This window comes from Neopsephotus bourkii, unplaced genomic scaffold (assembly GCF_033783945.1).
Source record: "Neopsephotus bourkii isolate Nb327-2 ecotype Australia unplaced genomic scaffold, CSIRO-AGI_Nbou_v1 NB_54, whole genome shotgun sequence".
In the NCBI taxonomy this organism is placed as follows: Eukaryota; Metazoa; Chordata; class Aves; order Psittaciformes; family Psittacidae; genus Neopsephotus; species Neopsephotus bourkii.
In genome coordinates this window covers 690,363-711,852 of record NW_026900571.1, presented here as the reverse complement: position 1 = coordinate 711,852, position 21,490 = coordinate 690,363, and the positions used below count along the sequence as shown (strand labels likewise).

Sequence of the window (21,490 nt, the reverse complement as noted above, 5' to 3'; positions counted from 1 at the left end):
CCTCCGGCCAGGCTTGGCCGCGCGTTACCGCGGCAGAGGCGTGCGCTGCCCGCGTCGCCATGGCACCCGCCGACGTTACAATCGCCACAATAAAAGCGGCGTTGAGGAGGCGTCCCCCGGACCCGCGGGCGGGCAGTATCAGCTCCCCTCCACCCTGCCCAGCGCCGCCCGCTGCGGAGGGCGCCCGGGGAACCAGCGCAGGCCATCCAAGCCCCGGGAGCCAGCTGACAGCCCGCCATGGCGGACAGCTTGAGGAGGTTGGTCCGCGCGGAGAGCGGCCGGGTGCTGCAGGAGAAGCTGGAGAACTGGTACCGGAATTACGAGGTAGTGGGCCCCGGCCGGGAGGGTGCGAAATCCGTGTCCGCTGTGCGGAGGGAGGCCTGCCTCACCCACCCCGCGGCTCTCGGGGGTCCGCCGGGAGCGGCGCCGTTGCCGCTGTGGCCGGGCTGTGAGGCCTGTTTCCGCGGTGACGGCGGGACGCGGAGCGGCCGTGCATTGAGCACGGCGCAGCCGAGCCCTGCGGCCGGCCGAGGAGAGCCGGTTCTAAAGGCTGTTTTGGGACATCGACCCTCACACGCACACAGTTATCACGGTTTTAACAGCCGTGGCCTGTAGCAGTCGCAGCTGTTTTTATCGCCTGTGACAGGGTTCACTGAGAGCAAGGGCTGGAGGTCAAAAATGATATTTGAGCTGTAATGTCTGGATCAGGAAAGTATTTGTGGTAGAAGACCGACAGATGGAAGGACCAGGAGTGAGGCTGTGCTCTGAAGGAATTGTCTGTGGCCTGGAAACAGCCAGGAAAATGTGAGGAAAAGGATGTTGAAGGTGAGAATGGAATTCAGCTTCCGAATATTCCCAGCTCTGCTGGGTGGGAAGCCTGTTAGAGCTGAGAGGCTGCTGCAAGACAGCACAGCTACTGAAAGGCTTTCAAGGAGGGAATGTCCTGTTTGCAGCTGGGGGTTAAGTAACAAGGAAGCAAGTGTAAGGAAATAGTTGCAGGCAGGAGTAGAAGGATGCGGATGGATTTCATGGGATAAATGGAGGAGTAAGAGGTAACAGGAGATTGAGGAATCAGAAGAGATGAAGCGGTAGAGAAGGTGCAAAATTAAGGAAATATGAGTGGACCTGAGACTTGATAACTGAATTTTCTCAGCGGAAAATCGTCACAGAGTTCCCACTGCTGTGTCCCCAGGTTTCATTAGCTTCAGGACATGCATAGTTGATTTGGTCATCAGCCTGTAATCACCTACCCTGTGCTATGCTGGTGAGAAAAGGTGCTGAGCAGAGACACAGCCTTTCCAGGGAGGTCAATTCTTTTTATACTTCATGCTGCATAGGTGTTACAGCATATTAATAGCCAGTGCACCTCTTGTCAGGATTCACGACAAAGGACGGTTTTAAGGAGGAGTCTGAGGGTAGCTGGTAAAAGTACCACAAAATACAGAACACTAGAGGAGGTGGGACAGAAGTATGCATTTTAAAAGCTTGCAAATGGATGTTGGAGGTAGACTTTGGCATGGCAAAGCAACAGTGGGAGCTAAGCTTTCCACAGTAAGTGAGATGGGGATAGTCTTTTAGGTCTTGGGGAATGAAGAGAAGCAGTTTCAGGCTGCTGTGGCACAAGAGGAGCTGGCAGATGGAAGCACCATGGGCGTTATGTTGGTGTAATGAGCTGAACAAATGCACAATGCAGTGGTGTTCTGCCGGAGGTTAGCAGGGTGAGACTGCTCCTTGAGGCCAGAGGAAAGCATGTTGCAGCAATCCAAATGCAAGCTGACAGGGGCATGAGTGGGAGTTTTATCTGTTTTGGAAGCTTGTAAAAGCCATATGGAGCCATTACAGCCTGAAGACTTCGAGGGTGATCTGCTTTGAAGATGATGAACAGATTATGGGTAAAGATTAAGGAAGCAGGTGCAAAGTGTGTGTTTCCCTGGCAGGTGTAGTAGCCTCCTGGACAGATTAACCCTATCAACTCCTTTTCAGAATCTGCTGAAAGTGGTGTAGTTCTGTTGGGCTGTTGTTTCATAGGCATAATCCTAGATTTTGCCCATTCTTCAGTACTATTTCAGCTAGCAACTCTTAAAAATCAGATGAAATTGCACGGAGGGCGCACATGGCTGTTGGCAGAGAAACATAATAGTCTTATATGTATTATTTCAGCTAATATAAAAAAAAGAGATTTTTAGGCAGCCTTTTCACCCAACAATCTCCTATCCTACTATTTTAAAATGTCTGTGTTGAAAGATTCTATCACAGATCAATAATAATTTTAGAGATACTTATGGTTGCATCTTCTTTATGACTGGAGAAAGGGCTAAGTTTTCTCAAGTAGTGAGTTAGCTGTGTGATACAAGTCCTGGTATCTTGTTTGTTTGCCCATTAGCAATGTGAACACTTTGAAGATGAGTATTCTAGTGGGTGCAATAAGAAAATGTTATGGAGATACAGTTTTTTTGGGGGGATATAATGATCATAATAAGAATAATTTTAAGAAAGCCCATACAGTGTCTTAATTAATTCAACTAAATGTCATTAATACACATTAATTTACAGTTTAATTCCTGTGATCAAAATCTGAACCGATGCTGTGAAATATTAGAACTGAGCTCTGAGATTCAAGGGCAGCTCTTCGCAATCCTCAATGAAACATCTCGAGAAGGTAATTCACTGCCTTCTCTTATTACTACTAGCACATTTCACATGTGTCATCTTGTCAAAGTCTGGCTCTTTTTGTAAGTGTTCTCACAATTTCTTTATGTATTTTCTAAGGTGGGCAATATGCAGGTGTGGAAACAATCAAAACTCGTCTCCTGCCACGACTAACACCTTGTTTTAGCTGCTCATCAGGAAGGATCTTTGAAACCACTCTCACTGAGGTATGTAGGAAATTTATTTTAGTGCAATAGAATGGTGTGAGTTCATACCAGGATGAGAGCTTTAATGACTTTCTGTTAATAATAGCCTTCCTCCCTGATTTTGCTTAATGAAATACACCCTTAGCTGCACACATGGAGACAACTGTGCTATTTCTCTGTCCCATGGTAAGTTTCCTTTGAAAGGGAAATCAAAGATGCCATTAAAGTTACTTTTGGCCTTCTAGGGCTTATGCTGTTTCACAATAAGTGACAATATGCATGAATTTGCTTCGTTAGGGAAGCTATGTTCTTGTACTGCTTTCATTTTCTAGGTAAAGTATCGTGCTACATTTACATTTGTAAAAATATTACAGAAGTATTTACATCATACCTCTATTAATAAAAAAACCTAACACTGAAAAAATGTGTAAGCTGAAAGTGTGTATAAACCCCATGTGTTCCTGTGAGTTGTCTTTTTAAGGAAAAAAAAAAGTAAAATAAAATCTTTGTTTAATGTGTGAGCATTATAATATCTCCATAAGGCAAAAAAAAAGTGCTCATGCCCATCATAATACCACCACACATCTCACTTGATGTTTGGAGTAAGATTTTGATACATATTGAAGGAGTTGTTTTACTAGCATTTTGGCAGAAAAGACAGATCTGTTGTGGCTGTGTGCTTTGAAAGAAAATGAGAGTGTTGGTGGATGCAGACTAGGGGAAAATATTGAAGTTCTTGATATTTGACAGTGATGCCTCCATGTTCTCATTTTTACACCTCTTTTATCAAAATTTCACAATTAAAATTTCACACAAAAGAAAATATAAACTGTTATCCCTTAAGAGTAAGGTTCTAGTGTATTGAAGGAGTAGGGTTCTGCAAAAAATACCAACCCCAAAGTGTACAGTAATAATGTTACTAAATGACAGTACACCTGTTACACCAGTTGCAGAGTTGTCATTGCATGTGACATTCAAAACATAAAGAAAACCCTACTGCACAGTTACCTATTTAATTCAGCAGCATCAAGCGAATCTATTGGCTGCTAAAGACAGAGCTGCATGTGTAGTAGTGTGCTTTCTGGAATGACAGTTGTTGCCTCCTCTTCTAAGAAGTTTTTCTGTTAGTTTGTGTGCATGCATTCCCCCAAACTTTACTGAAGTTGGTGATATAATGAGTCAGAAGATGACTGGCTGAAAAAAAAACCCCAACCCCAACCAACATGCAATACATCTGCAAGAACACTTACTTAAAATGATGTGTATAGAGATAGTAAATCTGCATATGCAGGCCTTGTCTATCATGAGGCGTAAAAGAAATACTGTTTCCTAATGTAATTGAGTCTTTGTTTTGTGTACTGGAAGGTATTGGTTATGTTTCTAGAAGGTATGCAGTTGCTTCTGTTTTCAGTTATTTTAGAAAGGACCTTGACTGAAATGTTCAGAAATACATCTGGTAATAACACCATACTACATTGCTGAAGTGTTCTCTAAGGTGGAGCATTCAAGCAGTGTGATTGTGTTTCTTTGTAGGATTTAACTGAGAAAGAGAGGCAGCTGAGAGAGCTGGCCAGCAATCAGAATGTTCAACTGCAAGAGCTTCGGAAGGAACTGACTTCAACTCGTCTAAAGCTCAACCGAGTGCAACAAGAGTAGGGGAATTAACTGTTATTCTTGCTGTTTGTTTTTTGTTTTTGAACAAGCTATATTTTTCTCTTGGCAGCTAAATACTGACAGATATTGTTTTAAAATGCTTCATTTCTGGCTTAAAATCAGAGCTTTAAAACACACCTAGGCTCTGGATTGTCTGTGTGTCCAAGGTGTGGTAAAAATGATAGAGACATACCTGCATTCATAAATTGAGGTGGTAGGTTTTGCTTCTAGCAGAGGAGTTGGAAAGCATGCCAGTATTGTAGGTGAGAGTTTTCCGTAATGCACGGCAATCCAAGTGAAATTATAGTCAATGAACTATTGCATGCTGAGCTAACCTTGATAAAAATCAAGTACCTATGTGTATTTCTGCCCTCCACTGTAAAGAATTCCTTCCATATATCTAATCTAAATCTTTTTTCTTTCAGTTTAAAACTATTAGCCCTTGTCTTATCTGTAGCACAGGGATAAAAAATACAGTCTCAGACTTTCCTATAAACACCCTTTAACTGTTGAAAGGCTGCAAAAAGGTCTCTCTCTGAAGCCTTTTCTCCAAGCTAAACAACCCTACCTCTCTCAGCCTTTTCTCATAAGAGAAGTGTTCCAACCCTCTGATCATTTTTGCGGCCCTCACCTGGACTCGCTCAAGCAGGTCCATGTCTGTCCTGTACTAGGGACTCCAGAGCTGGATGCAGTCCTCCAGCTGGGGTTTCACGAAAGAGGAGCAGAGGTGGAGAATCACATCTGTTAACCTGCAGCTCACATTCCTTTTGATGCAGCCCAGGATGTTTGGCTTTCTGGGCTGTGAATGCACATTGCCAGCTCATTTCTCTTTTTTCACCTATTTATTATCTCCAAGTCCTTCTTCAGAGGGCTGCTCTTAATCCATTTTTAAGCCAGTCTGTACTGGTACTGGTCGCTGTCCTGGCCTGGGTACATGCACTTGGTCCTGTTGAACATTGAGATTCACATGGCCCCACTCGTCAAGCCTATCAAGGGTCGTCTGGGTGTCATCCATTCCCTCTAGAGTATCAGATGCACCACTCAGCTTGGTCTCATCCGCAAACTTGCTGAGGGCACACTCAATCCCACTATCAATGTCATTAATAAAGATGCTGAGCAGTACCAGTTCTAGCACAGACCCCTGAGGGGCACTGCTTGTCACTGATCTCCATTTGGACATTGAGTTGTTGACTGCAACTTTCAGGTCACAGCCATCCGACTGATCACTTACACATCAGTTAGTCCATCCATCAAATCCATATCTCTGCAATTTAGAGACAAAGGTGTTGTGTGGGACTGTGTCAGAGGTGTTATAAAAGACAAGGGAGATCAGTTGCTCTTCTGTTATTCACCAACAGACAATATTAGTATCTGTTATGTCTCATCTTGGATGAATGCAAGCATTCGATTTTTCAATATCAAAAAAAGTCTCTTAGGCAACTCTGGGTGAGTTGGAGATCAGTGCATCCCCCTGAAAAGAAGAGGACAAAACCAATAAATCTTGTGATATTGCTGTAAATATTAAATGTCAGAAGTGACAAGATGGGACAGAGAAAGACCCCACAATGTTTGGAAGAAGAAGGTGGTTTTGTTCTTGGCATTTCAACTTGGTTTCCCAGGATTAGGTAATCTTGCAAAATAACTCCTGCCTGGAAGTTTTAATAAGCAAAGGAGTTTTCTGTTAATATTTCTAACAATAGCGAAGAGTTACAGGAGATAGGAGGATCTTATAAATATACCTGAAACAAGGTGTGTAAAGAAGACAGGGCCAGGCTATTTCCAGTGGTACCCATGACAGACCAGAGGCAACATACAAACTGAAATAACTGAGGTTCTCTCTGAACATCAGGAAATCCTTTTTTAACCCTGGCTGTGACTGAGCACTGTCGCAGGTTGCTCAGGGACACTGTGGACTTTTCATTCTTGGAGATATTCAGAAGCCATCTGGACATGGTCCTGGGTAATCGGTTCTAAGTTGCCCTGCTTGAGGAGCCAGTTGGACCAGACAACCTCCAGAGGTGCCTTCCAGCCTGAGCCATTAAGGTGGTTCAGGTGTATATAAGGGTCGGTTTAGGGGTGAGACATTTCATTCTGTGCTCCTGTATGGATAGAAAGAGGTCATTTAGTGAGCTGGAGAAAAGTGTCAGAGGGTCAAGGCAAGAGGTACTTACAAGGAAAGTTATTCAGGAATACAGATTGGAGTCAGCATGTGGCAGTTCACAGTACAAGAAAGTCATTTTGAACTAGCTCCCTTGAGAAGCAGGAAATTGCTGATAAAACTTTTGTACAGCTTTGTGCATTGTATTTCTCTGTGCACCCAGGTCAGGGAGGTGTTGGCTGTGGTTTGCAGAAGTAGGAGTCTGGAAGGCAGAGGACTGGGAAGAGGTAATTGTTGGAGATGAAATAATGTAGAGGTTTCAGAGCTCATCCTTTCAAGGTGATGCTGTATGGAGTTGTGGTGGTGTAGTTTTTGGCTTGCAGGGAACAGGTGCAGGAGAAATAGAATTCACGTCCCAGTGAGTGGACCCCATGTATGGACACTGAAGTCATTCTGAACACTGTAAATTGTTGAAATGGATGGAGAAACTATAATAGAGTCATAATGAAAAATACTGTTTTTTCATAAAATATTTCTGTTATTGCATAGTCAGATATAACTTTTCATAAGCTATTTGTGTGCTGATAGTCTGCACAAAGCCCACTGTTTAGCTGGCACTCTACATTTGCATCTTCTGCCCGGAAGTTCAACTTCTGACTGAAGCAAAGTTGCTATTTTTCATGTGCTGGGAATTATCTTTACAAAATTTGAACCCTATTAATTGGGTGAAATCAGAATTGCATAGTCTTCGCCTGTTTGTCAAAACCAGAATCAGAATCACAGAATCACAGAATGGTTTGGGTGGGAAAGGACCTTAAGACCACCTAGTTCCAACCACCCGGCCATGGGCAGGGATGCCTCACACTAGGCCATGTTGCCCAAGGCTCTGTCCAACATGGCCTTGAACACTGCCAGCAATGGAGCATACACAACTTCCTTAGGCAACTTGATTCAATGCCTCATCACCCTCACAATAGAGAACTTCTTCCTTATATCTAACCTGAACTCCCCCTGTTTAAGTTTGAACCTGTCACCCCTTGTCCTGTTGCTACAGTCCCTGATGAAGAGTCCCTTTCTGGCATTCTTATAGGCTCCCTTCAGATGCTGGAAGGCTGCTCTAAGGTCTCCACACAGCTTTTCTTCTCCAGACTGAACAGCCTCAACTTTCTCAGCCTATCTTCATATGGGAGGTGTTCCAGCCTCATTGCCCTCCTCTGGACTTGCTGGAACAGCTCCATGTCCTTTTCATGTTGAGGACACCAGAACTGCACACAGTACTCCAAGTGGGTCTCACAAGAGCAGAGGGGCAGGATCACCTCCTTCAACCTGCTGATCATGCTCCTTTTGACGCAGCCCCAGGATACAGTTGGCTTTCTGGGCTGTGAGCGCATACTGAAGCCGGCTCATGTTAAGTTTCTTGTTGACCAACACCCCCAAGTCCTTCTCTGCAGGGCTGCTTTGAATCTCTTCTCTGCCCAGTCTATAGCTGTGCCTGGGATTGCTCTGACCCAGGTGCAGGACCTTGCACTTGGCTTGGTTGAACTTCATGTGGTTGGCATTGGCCCCCTCACAAGTGTGTCCAGGTCCCTCTGGATGGCATCCCTGCCCTACAGCGTGTGAGGTCAGGACTGATCTGTGGCACTTAGGGCAGGGTTATTATTTTTTTTAAATAAGGAACAGTTTGCCAGGAGTGTCCTTTGCATCTGTGTAATTGTGCTTTTTGAGACTTTGGAATAGCTGATAACCTCTTGTCTGTGTTCTGTCTCATACTTAATGCATATTTTGCTAGACATCTTAGTCTCCTGGGTTATTCTGTGTAAGTACTGCTCAGCAGTAACTGAAACATCTCTGTGTTATCAACAGTTTCCAGCACAAATCAAAAACATAGCCCCATACCAGCTACTATGAAGAAAATTAACCCAGCCAAAATCAACACAGAAACATTCCTTTTCAGCAGCAGCTTTTCTCATGTTTACTATATGACAATGAAAGAAGCAGGTATTTTTGCTGCCTTCAGTCTGTCATGTGCTACCCTATTGTGTCCTTTTTTTTTCTTTTTTTCTTACCCCTTCTGATAAAGGCAAACCCACAGTTAAGCATCTGTTTGTAATCACTATCTGCTGTCATGATGGAAAGATGGAAGCTTTGTGGTTCTCACAGCAGTGAGATAAATGTACCATTAACTTTCAAGAAAAGTCCCCATGTGAATAGGGGTAAATACCAAAAAGAAAATAATACAGCAGTGAAATGGTTATTTCTTATTTTTCCTCTCTGTTGTATAGTCATTAATACTGCATTGTCTGTCATGGAAATTTAAGGGAATAATATACAGCGTGCTGTGTATTACATAGGGGTTTTTGCTTTTTTTTTTTTTTTTTTTTTTTTGGTACCCAATGGTTTTCCACCATTTCTATCTCAAGAACTCATCTTCCCAAATCTACTTTCCTTTCCCACTTGTTCTGTAGATTAGAATTCTTTAGCCCTTACTAAAGGACAGAGATAAACTTGCTTAACTGGTTGCCTGCCAGTGTTTAAGAAACACTGCTTCTCTTGAAAGCAGGAGAGGAATAGTTAGCTTTTGATATTACTTGAATAACATAGTATCATAGAATAGTTTGGGTTGGAAGGGACCTTCAAAGGTCATCTCTCATTGGTGATATCCTTTGGCTGACTAATACATTCTAGAAAAGAAAAAAAAGCCAAATCCAAGAGCCTGATATAAGAAAGTATCTAGAGTCTTAAACTGTAGGAAAGGAAATTGAGCTGGTTTAGTTAACATCTTAAATATGAGAAGGAAACCACTTTTTTCTTAGACCTCATAATCTGAACTAGAACTAGTGCAAGGACACCAAATGCCAATCAGTGATGGCCCCTGTAACACAAGGTGGAGTGTGTCCAGTCTCCTGCCACAATACACTTTTACATTTTAAAGTGTGATTAGGATTAATGATTTAGGGTATATTTTTTTAACTCTTGATTTGCCTGTATTTCAGCATGTGAAGCTTGCTCAGTATTTCATATTTCTCCTTTTTTTGTTCTTTGTATCTGGTGAGGATTAATTGACAGATGGTTCCTTCTTTGGTAGAAGGACATCTTGTGACTGACTTTATTCTGTTTGGTTAAGTCTGAAGCTTTCCCGTGCCCAAGAGAAGGATGCCCAGAAGAAGTTAGATCGTCTGAACGACTATGAGCATCAGATTCAAATGCTGAAGGATAAGATTTCTAGCCTGGGTGCCGAGAGGTCTTTTCACCAAAGCAGGTAGAGGCGTTATTCAGTACTTGGCTGTACACACTTTAGGAATTACTTTAATTTTATTGTTCAGGCTCTGGCCCATAAAATGTATTGACACAATTGCCTTCATATTAAACTAACCAGCTGCAGCTTTACTACTTTAATTATGTAATCTTAGCCTACTCTGGTAATAATTAAACTGAAAGAAAGCTGTGCACATGACAAAATCATCTGAGGATGGTGATGTGGCCTCATGCTTCTTTATATGTCTGTCATAGGCTTGCACAGAGGCGCTCTCCTTCCCCAAGGCACAGAGAGAACAAGTCACTCAGTCCATTTCCCCTGAGGAGCCACTCACCTGGCCGAGCCAGGCGCACAAACGCTTCCCGGCGTGCTTGCTTGATAACTCGCTTTAGTGACATTTATGATCATAGACGCTTGGACGCAGAGACCTTTTTAAAGGCATACATCAGTGACGTGGAGATGGTACACAGGATAATATACACTGCAGCTGTGGTAAGAAAACTAATCCTTGTTTTACAGGCCAGAAGGATCACAGCACCCCCATGCAATGTTACAACACTGGGGAAGAGTGGCTGGAAAGCTGCTCAGCAGAAAAGGACCTAGGGGTGCTGACTGACGGCTGCTGAACATGAGCCAACTTGTGCCCAGGCATATGAGGAGGTCAATGACACCCTGGCCTGTATCAGCAATAGTCATGGCCAGCAGGGCCAGGGCAGTGATCATCCCCCTGTACTGGGCACTGGTGAGGCTGCACCTCAAATCCTGTGTTCAGTTCTGGGCCCCTCACTACAAGAGGGACATTGAGGGGCTGGAGCGGGTCCAGAAAAGGGCAACGGAGCTGTTGAAGGGTATGCAACACAAGTGTGATAAGGAACAGTTGAGGAAACTGGGGTTGTTTAGTCTGGAGAAGAGAAAGCTCAGGGTGGACCTTATCACTCTCTACAGCTACCTGACAGGAGGTTATAGTAAGGTGGGGTTGGTCTCCCAAGTAATAAGCAATAGGACAACAGAAAATGGCCTCAAGCTGCACCGGGGGGGGGGGTTAGATTGGACATTAGGGAAAATTTCTTCACCAGAGGGTGATCAAACATTGGAACAGGCTGCCCAGGGAAATGGTGGAATCACCATCCCCGGAAGTGTTAAGAAACTGTGTAGATGAGGCCCTCAGTGATATGGTTTTGTGATGGTCTTGGCAGTCCTGGGGTAATGGTTGGACTTGGTGATCTTAAAGGTCTTTTCCAACCTAGTTGATTCTGTGATTTTATAAAATATTATGGCTGGATTGGATTACATGGTGTGTAAATTAGCATTTCTGTGAAGTATGGAGAAGAAAACATCTTTTTTACCTTTTGATTTTCCTTTCTTTTCCTCACACTTATACATCAAACTCTGAATTCAGTTCTGACTGTCCTGTCCCAAAATTAGAAGAGGGTCAGTGATCTACGCTACAGGTGTTAAAAGGGGTACATACGAAGACTGAATGTGCTGAAAGGTGGATGATTCCTGCACTAAACAACACTGCCTCATATGAATGAAGTCTTTCGGGAATACCACATTTTAGACAGCAAAAAGTCTTTCCATATGATGTTCCCTCTTGCCTGTAGCTATGTGCTTTTCTGATTTTATTTGGTCCCTTGAAATTACCTAGATACCTCACACTTCCTGAGAGCTCAGTCTGAAGAAACTTGATTTTTCTGTACTTAATATTCTGTTCTGTAGAACTGATGTAGTACATACCTTTGTCAGAGAGGCAGTGTGTTTCTTAAATGTGCTTGGGGTTGTACACATTAACTTACTGAAGGTTTTTTCCCACAGCTGTCATTCGGTTTACAGTTTCCAATTCAACCTTTCTTCCCAACAGAAAAGAGGTGCTCCTGTCTGTTGTGTTAGGCTGTAGCAAATAAAATGCTGTTACTGAATTCTGCTCTTGATATCTTTGAATGTGATTTCATTGATTGTGGGGGTGTGATGGAATCCCACATAAAAATAGAAGGTTAGGTGGGGAGCTTTTCAATCCCATCTTCTGCAAATAAATCACACTTAGTTTAACCAGAGAAGTCCTCACATAGGAGTACTATTTCTAACCTTCAATTTTACAGCAGTGTTTTATATTCCTCCTTACAATAGTAATATTGGATTAAGTTCATCTTCTCAGATAATTGTTAAAAAATTAATCTCAGTCTCCTGGATTTAACTAGATGTTCTTCATGTTTGCAGGAGTCTTTTCATGCAGCAAAGATGGCCTACAGGCAGTTCAAACTACGTGTAACAGAGACTCTGTCTCTCAGTCACACAGGACCTGAATCACTTGAAGATACTGTCCTAGATTATATAGTTGACCATGAGGATCTGTATGATGTTCAAGCCAGTGTCAATGTAAGTCAAGGGCAGTGGGGAAGTGATGTGTTAATCTATTTCAGTAGCTAATAAATTTGGAGTGTGTAAACTAGAAATGCACTGTTACCTGAAGAAGTAAAAGGTTTATTGCATTAATTTTATGTCTTGTAGCAGTTTATTTTCCACAATAATATTATGGTATGGCTCAGTAATCACTTATTTGCCCGTGACTATAATGTCTCTGTCTGCCAGAATAATATTTTGGACAAGATACACTGTAACTGTCTTAATCAAATGAACGTAAGCTAAATTTCATATTTTTCTTAAATTGTGTGCTCTGCTGAAGAGCAGCATCTCCCTTCTAAGATTTATGTCAATGATATAGCTCGTACCTTAATACCAAAGTAACAGCACATTCTTTCTGAAGCTAATATTTTCTGGAATAGCATAAGACAACATTGCTGGGAGCTTCTTATACTGATTTTTAAATGTAGAAAGTTGAGAGGTGTATTTAAGAGGGCTTTCCATACTTGCAAGTGAACAAAAGTGTTAGTGAGCTCAAAACCTCAATTGTTTATTTTCAGGAAGTAATTCGCTCCATGAACATCAACCCAAAGATTTCATTTCCATCAGAAACTGATTTCATTGTGATCAGCGCTTTGATTCGAGAGTTGTGCCATGTGGCTTTTTCAATGCAGACACTTGTTCCTCCTCTTGATGTTGCCTTTGGGATTGATGGAGAACTTTTCAGTGAGACCAAGTAAGAACTCCTTATTTTTAGTTAGATTTGTACTATTAAAAAGAATTCCATCAGGTTGCATAGCCTCTTCTTTCCTCATAAATAGAAAGGTTTAAGACTGATGCTGAACATTAGGTTTGGGGCACATGTTCATGATCTGTAGTGAATTTGGTATGTCTTTAAGGTTTGTGATGGTGTAAAAATGCCAGGATGTGGACCATTGTTAGCAGATTCTTTTGATGAATAACGAAGCAATTTCCTGGAAAACTTTGGTTTCTGGCTTATATTTAAATTATCATTTAAGAGGAAAATTTTCAGCTCTCCTTTCTCTGTTCAGTCTCTGTCTGCCTCCAGTGTTTAGAAAATGTGTGCATCTTTGTTCCTTCTTTCTAGCCCATTTTGTCAAAGTCATGTTAACTGAGATCTGACAGTTGGTGTCTGATAACAGGACCGTCAACATGTGTGCTGTGACTGCTGTACAACATATGGGTCTTAATACGCTTTTATCTCTTCTGGTTTAGAGCTGAGCAAAAAGAAAAATGTCATTTCAAAATAGGATTTTTTTTTAAAAATCCTCTCTATAAGGTCAGGGCTGGCTGCTTTGTTAGCTGGCAGAGAGCCATAGGGTACTTCCATACCTTCAAGAAAAATAAAGTGATTGACTGCTCAAAAAAAAAAAAAAATGCTTTCAAAAACAAGAAAAGCCATACCAATAAGGAGGTTTATAATACTAATACTAATGACGATGATGATGAAGATGGAACCCAGGTAAAGAAGAGCTTAAGAAGACAGAACTAAAATAGGGAAGATAAAAGTAGCCCATCAACAAGAGAGTGCAAAGTCATGTGACTGCGTAATGATGCTGTCCAAATACTATTTGATACCCAGAGCTACTGACTGAATTAAGAAGGCAGTAATGCTATGATATAGTCTTTGGATGCTTTCTTCACCTACTTGGTGTGTAGGGGCTTCAAAAACCAGCTCGAATGTGCTGCTGCACACATCAATCCATCTGTGTAGGTAAATATGTGGCATAAGTATGTTTACATGTGTAGCATATATATATGGTACACAAACATTTAGCAAAATTTAAATTAAAATAGCTCTGTTAGTTATGTCTGATAGGATTCCCTAAAAGGGCTGGCCAAACATCTCATACTTTATACCTTTCTCCATACAGAGCTTCATGCCTCTCTTTACAACATTGTTTTATATAATTTGCTATTGTATACTCATTACTAATGTATAGATACATTCATATCTTTTCTTTCAGCTATTTGGTATTGAGTTTGAATCCACAAAACCAAATATGTATCATTAGTCAATATAGCAGACTGAGGGAGATAATATATATGTCATGTAAGCACAGGCCTTCAAAATTATTTTTCTTAGCTAAAAAGTCACCGTTTTGTTATTTATGTCTGAGCATCTTGCTAATGAAATTGTCTCTCATGTGTTGTAAGATACCATGATGTAACTTTATAGTTGAGATAGAGTATTTCTGTAATATCCTTTATAGGGGTCTTGTTCTTGAAAGGTATTTCAGGAAGGTGGAATGACTATGCCTTCCAGAATGCTGCTCAGGAGATTTAATGTCAGTGGATGCAAGGGCTCTGGCTTGTGTGAGGCTTAGGCAAGAATATGTTCTAGTGGCCTTCTGAAGTGTGAGATGACTTTATTGGAGTATCTCTCAGTGTAAATGGTCAGCATATTCTGCTATGTCTGGTTTACAAATGCCTTTTTTTCTTTTTTTTTTTAAGGGTTGACTTTATACTGTTGTGATAGGGATATGTTGTCAAGAAAGATGTTTGGGCTGTAGCTGTGATTCTGCTTTTTATCAACATTGATGACTTGAAGCATATTTGTCTTTCGGCACTTACATGCAGACATTTCTTGTACCCTGTGTTTCAACAGGTACCATCGTAGTTTTGACTCTGATTTTACAGCTGCCTTGGTGGCCTATCATGTATGGCCTGCACTGATGGAAAATGATATTGTTATTGTGAAGGGAGAAGCAGTCACTAAGAGAGGAGCTCTGGTATGTACTTTTGTTAAGGAACATGCTAAGGGAAGTAATTGGAATTAAACACTGCCCTAAAGTCTAAAAAATATAGAGGGAACAATCAAGAATTTGACTGGGATTGTGTATATCAAATATAGTTAGGTTTTAGTGCTTTATCCTGTATTTAGAATGAATAGTTCCATTTGCCTTAATGAATTCATTGTGCAGATGTATGATTGTTGGCAGAGCCTGTTCTAAGGAGAAAGTTTGTGTTTACTCTCTGTCCCCAGGCCTTGTCTGCAGCATGGTAAGTCTGCTTCCTGAGTCTGCCTTTGTTAAATGCCCTCTTTCAAAAGGTTTGTCAAACTCTTCTCTTGTAGTGGTCTTGCAGAAGTAGAAGCAGAAACACAAACAGAAGCCGAAGCTGCAGTCGAAGCCGTAGCACCAGTCCTCTTCTAGCTCATCATGTAAGTCCCAGCTGAATGCCTGTAGTACAAACAGCATCAAGTATTTTAAACTCAGAAAGTAGGTCACCTTTTAAAAATGCTGATGTGCCATGTGTACATTTTAACACTGGGAATAAGTAAATGCCTTTGGTGGATCTGGGAGGAGGCAAAGCTGAACTGGCAGCATATTATACAGCACATAGTCCCTGCCTCCTGGAACTAACAATCTAAATTTATACTCTAATGCCTCTAAGGAGCAGAAAATCAGTGTAGGGCAGGAGGGGAAGAACTGAGGTGGTACGGGTACTAACATGATATATGAAACCTTACCAGACTTCTGCATGCATAATGTATAGTTACATTATATATTTAATTATTTCTGTAAAAATCATGTATATTTTTCTGATTCTTGGCCCATCTTATTAAATTGACATCAATTGACACAAAATGTGAGTATTGGAAATGTGAGAGGTTTTGGGTAAGACACTGCTTTGTGTGTGTAGGGTGTGAAAGAGAAACTAAAAAGTTATTGAATTTGGCTTTCTAGCAGAGAAGCTGCACTGATATACATGCAAATTTACTGAATGTTGATGGGTCCCCCGGTACCTTTCTTGGGTACAGTTCTTGAGCACACCTGAGTTTCCTTTTCTGTATGTCTTATAGTTGTCTCGAAGCCGCAATCCTTCACCACTGAGGAACAGATGCCCAAGTAAGTGGGCATAGTAGTTCATGACTCATGGTTTTCACATTAAGCCCTTGAATGACTGAGTAAGAAGACAACACGCTGAAGGTCTTTGACTCTAAAATACTAGCCTGAATGCTTACTTTTAAATTTGGTAGCCCCTTTCTTCCCTGTGTGTGGAAAAAGACTGCAGTTTCTGACCTGAAGAGAGCTGTTTTTTCACTCTACTCAGACCATTGGCATGAGTTCTGTCTTCTGGTTGCATTTATTGTGGCCCATTCTATAATAAGTAAAACTTGTTCTCTTCCCTATACAACAGACAGTCAGATGTATACCTGCTGGCTCCATGCCTTTCAAAATCCAGTGAGGTAGCTAAGAGGTAATAATGAAGTGAGGGATGTCAAACAGTACTGAATGTGTGCCCATCTAGAAGCCAAGATAATTTAGAGGTTTAATAAAAATGAGTTGTACTGAAATGTGTCTTTTTCTTCAATAGGGTGTTAACTGAATATGTTCCTATGATGCAGTACATCCAGATCCAACAACTTCACTGGTGCCTTCTCTCTTCAAGAATACCTCAAATCTCACAATAATGTGAACAGCAATTATCACTCCAAATGGAGTTTGTGTTCAGTGTGTTTTTTAGAGTTATAGGAGGCTTATTTATTATTTTATAAACTATTTTAATGCTTCTGATAAAAAAAAAAAGGTGCATGCAGTACAAGATCATACAGATTTGGCAAAATTTGCAGAGCACTGAGGAACCCACGCTGTAGTTCTGCATATGGAGATAGAATTACTGCATCTAGAATGTTTTATTAACACAGATAGCAGATGATACGGTTTATCTTGATGAATGTTTAATATAGCCTAAATCATTGATGATCTTAAAGGTCTTTTCCAACCTAGCTGATTCTGTGATTCTATGAATGTTGCCGTGTTGAAGTTTGAAAACAATTCCATTAATTGGTGCTTATTTACGATCGTAGAAAATAGCAATAATCTGAAGATGTGCCAGTTTCACACAGCATCCTTTTAAATATGTCCTTGCAGGAAACTGGATTTTCTGACTGCAATGTGAAAGTTGCACAGAACAGTACTCTAGCAATCCCTTCAGTTTTACTGACACTTGTTTATGAAGGCATGGGAGTGTGCATTTGGAAAGCCTTGTTAAATACATTGTTACATAGAAATGGATATCATACAAATTTATAGTTTGCAATTTGAAGTTTTTTGAAAATGTGCCACTTATTATTTGTAAGCTTGAAATATTTGCTTGGTTTGGCCTATTTGGTATAAATTTTATTGGACTTTCATACCAGAGATAGATTAGTAATTCTTGTGAACAGTGAAAAAATCTTGTTCAGTTATATCATCCTCTGGGTGCTTATTACATTTTAAGTGTGAAAATGAGACCTGTATAGATTTTATTCTGGCACTTTAAATAGTTGTGGTTTTCTTTTTCTTCCATTGTAAATGTTTGTTTTAATATCAGCATTTTTGTTTTCAAGAGAACTGATACTGTTTTTCTCAGAGCTTCACCTGTAGGGCCAACTTTAAATACAAGCCACACAAGTGGCTCTCTGGGGCCTTATTCTTTTGCACAGAAACATAGGTTTTGTCATAACCAAGGTGATGTGTAATTCACGAACTCCACTGTCTCATTCCAGTTAATAACTGATGCTTCAAAGGTATGTGGAGCTTTCCTCAGATTCATCTCTGCAGTTTTGGAATATGAACAATCAGAGGAGGACTATTTAGTCCTTGAAATAAAGTTACAGGAGCAGATTTCTGTGATCCTTTTCAGGGATCTTATGCAGATTTACACATCCATGCTCTTTCTCTCTACTTTTTGTGTGGCTTAAGACTTTAGCACGAGGCTTTTTGCACAGGATCATATTTCAGGCAGACTTTAACATCCGTCCCTATGAGCCATGGGTCAGCTGTGACTCTAGCTGTACGGATGAATTTTCATTGGAATTAAGCCCATTAGGAACTGATGAGAGGAAAATTAGGAATAAATTCTTTACTGTGGGGGTGGTGAGGCACTGGAACAGTTTGCCTCAGGAAGTTGTGGGTGTCCCATCCCTGGAAGTGTTCAAGGCCAGGCTGGATGGGGCTTTGAGTAACCTGGTCTAGTGGGAAGTGCCTCTGCCCATGGCAGAGAGGTTGGAGTTGGATGATCTTTAAAGTCGAAGCATCTTCCAACCCAAACCATTCTGTGGTTCTGTGCCCATGAGGTCCTGTACATAAAGATTCATTCACAGAGCTGCTGCTTTCAGAAAGGGGACACAAAGGCACATGCACCTTATGGTATACTTTCTTGTTGTCTAACTCATAAGTGAAAATGCAAAGCAATGTATTTCCTCTTATAAGAGCCTGATTGTTGGTCACAGATATGGGTCTGAGCTTTGAAGTAAACCTGCATATTTCTGCACTGATCTCATGACTAAAACCATCACAGTTCTGGAAAAACTGATCACCTACAACTTGTGTGGCAACAGAAGAAAATTTATATCCTGAGTATGGTTTTGAACAGAAAAATGAAGAATTTATCAGAATTTTATAATTGCCAAGGGCTAAGTGGGTGTAGGGTTTTTAAAAATTACCTTTTGTATGTTTGTCTTCTGCATGTAGTTCCAAAGACATGTCTGTGTAATGATTTTGAGTTCGAGTCAGTTTCCATACCAACTATAAGAAAACTAAGACTACATCAAGGCAGTATGTTTTTCTTGACAAGCATGAGAGGCAGGGTAGTTCCAGACTTGCACACAGCTGTGATGCCACTAGGAACTAGTATTCCTAAAGATTTAAAAGTGCCATAAAAGCTGAATTCTCAGTGCTTGGCAGACCAACTCATCTTACTTCCCAACAGGTACCTGGAGAACGAGTCAGTTCATGCTTCAGAGCAGAGCAAACCATTTTCGGTAAAATAGGAAGTCACTCCACAACATGGTAACACTTAATTGGGTGAACAAACCTTACCATACTCTGTACTCTGCAGCCCATAGTCTTTTTATAGGAATATACTGGTTTGTAGTGGTTTCCCTTTGTGGCTTATATAGAGCTAATTAAATCTATAGGTCAGATAGAAGATTGCTTTTGGTGTCAAGTTAGATGCTAACAGCTCCTGTGCTTCTTTTTATCCACACGACAACAGTGCAGAACATTTATACCAACAAAGATTATATGGAATTAACCAGCAAATGCAAAATAACTTATAAAAAGGGGCTTCTGTAATTGCTTGAAAGACCCTATAAAAGAATGGATCATGAATGTGAAACTGATGATTGATATTTTAGTGAGAGTTTTTAAAACCTTAAGAATTATTTTCTTTCTGGGTTTTTTTTTTTTCTTCTCTGTATCAAAGCCTGGATAATACCACATTGTAAATACAGCGAAGTAGAAACTGTAAGGGTGGATTCCAGTAAGTGACAAATAAAAAAGGCAGCAAAAAACTATTACAGGATAGTTTTTGATCATGATAATGCTGTTCTAAGTGTTAATTTCAGGAAGAAGAATGCTAGATTTTAAGCTAATTTAAACTCTTTGCAAATGGACAGATGGAAGTGAGACTTTTGCACTTCATAAAAAGCCACCACCTTTGGGCCAGGTGTTCATGTAGAACAGCACATTTTTGTGAGGGATTTTGAGATTGCTGGAGAATTTCTCCTGTGTTTAAGCTCTTTGAAGGCTGATTGTATCTGTCTCGATTCAAAGGCTGTCTGAGTCAGTCAAAATGTGTGGATGTTTTGTCACCTATTTCTGGAGAAAATACAATGTCATCAAAATGTCTTCAGTTGTCTTCAGTGTTTGCAGCTCAATAATAGACCCATGCAGAACTGGCAGAGACTGTGGGTAAACAGTTCAGCTATTTTTGCTACTGCACAATGAAGATTTAAAGTTGGAATCAATTTAGATAGATTCTTCCAGCATCCTGATCAGAGAAAGAAAGTTGGGAGCAGGAGGCTGGTGAAGTTCTCCAATCTAATCTCTCCAGCAGTTAGCTTTGGTGCTGATTCAGTCTTGTAGGAGGCTCTGGAGGTTAGTGGCAAGCTAAACCAAAAATACTGTAAAGAAAGTAAATGTGAAGGCAAAAAAAAAAATCACAGTGTTCCCTGGAAAACATGTGCCTGTATTTCTTCCAGGATTTGAGCCTTTTAACTTTACCTTCGTATTCTATGTGCGTACTGCAAAACTTTGTCATTCTGTAGGAGTGCCATCAGAATTAAATATTGCCTTTCAGCTTTATGCAGCCTTTGTCAGCTGATTGTTAACTACACAATGATTTTGTTACTGTAGTATTAAATAGTCTAGCTTTATGTTAAATAAAAATCTCTTCATTATGGCTTGCAGCTACGATGTTCAGATTCAATGTTTCAAGTTTCAAGAATATTGTATTTCTTTTAGTCATACAGCACACTAAACAAGCGTACTAAAGGTACGTATCATTTTATGTAGGTTTTTGATAGTTTAAAACAGCACATGTAAGCAAATCCGTCATGGGCTTTTGCTGATATACATGTGTGTTTATGTGAAAGCTGTACGTTTTGGTAGACAGAGGACAGAGTACTTGGTGTTATTTTACTGTTAACAGATAGAGGCATGAACACGAATGGGTGGTGTGGTTTTACTCCTTCGTGACTTTCAGAAAGCAACACTTCTGCCTTGCTGTTACCTTCTTGAAAGAAAAATGTCAGCCTGAAGGCACCATCTACAACTGTTAGTAGTGCTTCCTGTGAAATTGTTTTTTCCTAAAGGTCTTTGGCCTGGAAAGTTTTATGTTTTAAAATAAAAAAAATATTAAATACACATTTTAGGCTAATACCTTCTTTTCACAGTAGCTGGCATTTAGCTTTCTACATTAGAGCAATATAATCTATCACAAGCAGATATAACACTTCATAATCTGCATTCAGGATCTTCAGTGAAAACCTATCTCTGCTGGTGATACATGCACCTCCAAAACAGCATGGACAAGACAAATGCTATCTGGAAGCATCATCTGCTATTCACAGAAACCATTTTGCCCTGTTAGCTTTCATACAGTTTTAACTTTTTATGACTGACTGTTTTTGGTTAATACAAGATAAAGAGTTTAAAAAGTGACAGATATTTTTAAAGCTTTGACTGTTTTCTGGTAAAGTTGTATTTGGTACCTGAAAATCAGGAACTTTTTAAACGGAAAAATAAGGCAAAATATTGCAGTTTAGAGAAGTGATGCAAAGTTTGTTATATAAAATGACTCTACTAATTCTTTTGAAATATTAGAATAAGCAGTTATGTTAAATAGCTCACAGCAAAGATTTATCAGAATCTTGTGACACACAAGAAAAAATCAGAAAATATGAAGGGCTGTGTTATCAAATTTTGTCTGTTTCTTAAGGTCAAGCTTTGAGATTGCTTTCAGGGTATCTTGTTC

At 40.5% G+C, this 21,490-nt stretch overlaps 1 protein-coding gene across 3 annotated transcripts; it reads left to right on the top strand.

Annotated features, from left to right (window-relative positions):
• Positions 1 to 188: 188 nt before the first annotated feature.
• Positions 189 to 20,416, top strand: SPATA18 (spermatogenesis associated 18). Of its 3 annotated transcripts, XM_061352654.1 has the most exons (12): positions 189 to 324; positions 2,554 to 2,659; positions 2,770 to 2,876; positions 4,389 to 4,507; positions 9,731 to 9,865; positions 10,117 to 10,354; positions 12,080 to 12,238; positions 12,784 to 12,959; positions 14,853 to 14,976; positions 15,321 to 15,407; positions 16,050 to 16,095; positions 16,565 to 20,416. In XM_061352654.1, the coding sequence occupies exons 1-12, from the start codon at positions 238 to 240 to the stop codon at positions 16,570 to 16,572; spliced, it is 1,392 nt and encodes a 463-aa protein (XP_061208638.1). In that variant the 5' UTR covers positions 189 to 237; the 3' UTR covers positions 16,573 to 20,416. The 3 variants fall into 3 exon arrangements, with proteins under 3 accessions (XP_061208638.1, XP_061208631.1, XP_061208647.1); XM_061352647.1 differs by lacking the exon at positions 16,565 to 20,416 and having other exon boundaries at positions 16,050 to 16,529; XM_061352663.1 differs by lacking the exons at positions 189 to 324; positions 16,565 to 20,416 and adding an exon at positions 700 to 825 and having other exon boundaries at positions 16,050 to 16,530.
• The last annotated feature ends 1,074 nt before the right edge of the window (positions 20,417 to 21,490 follow it).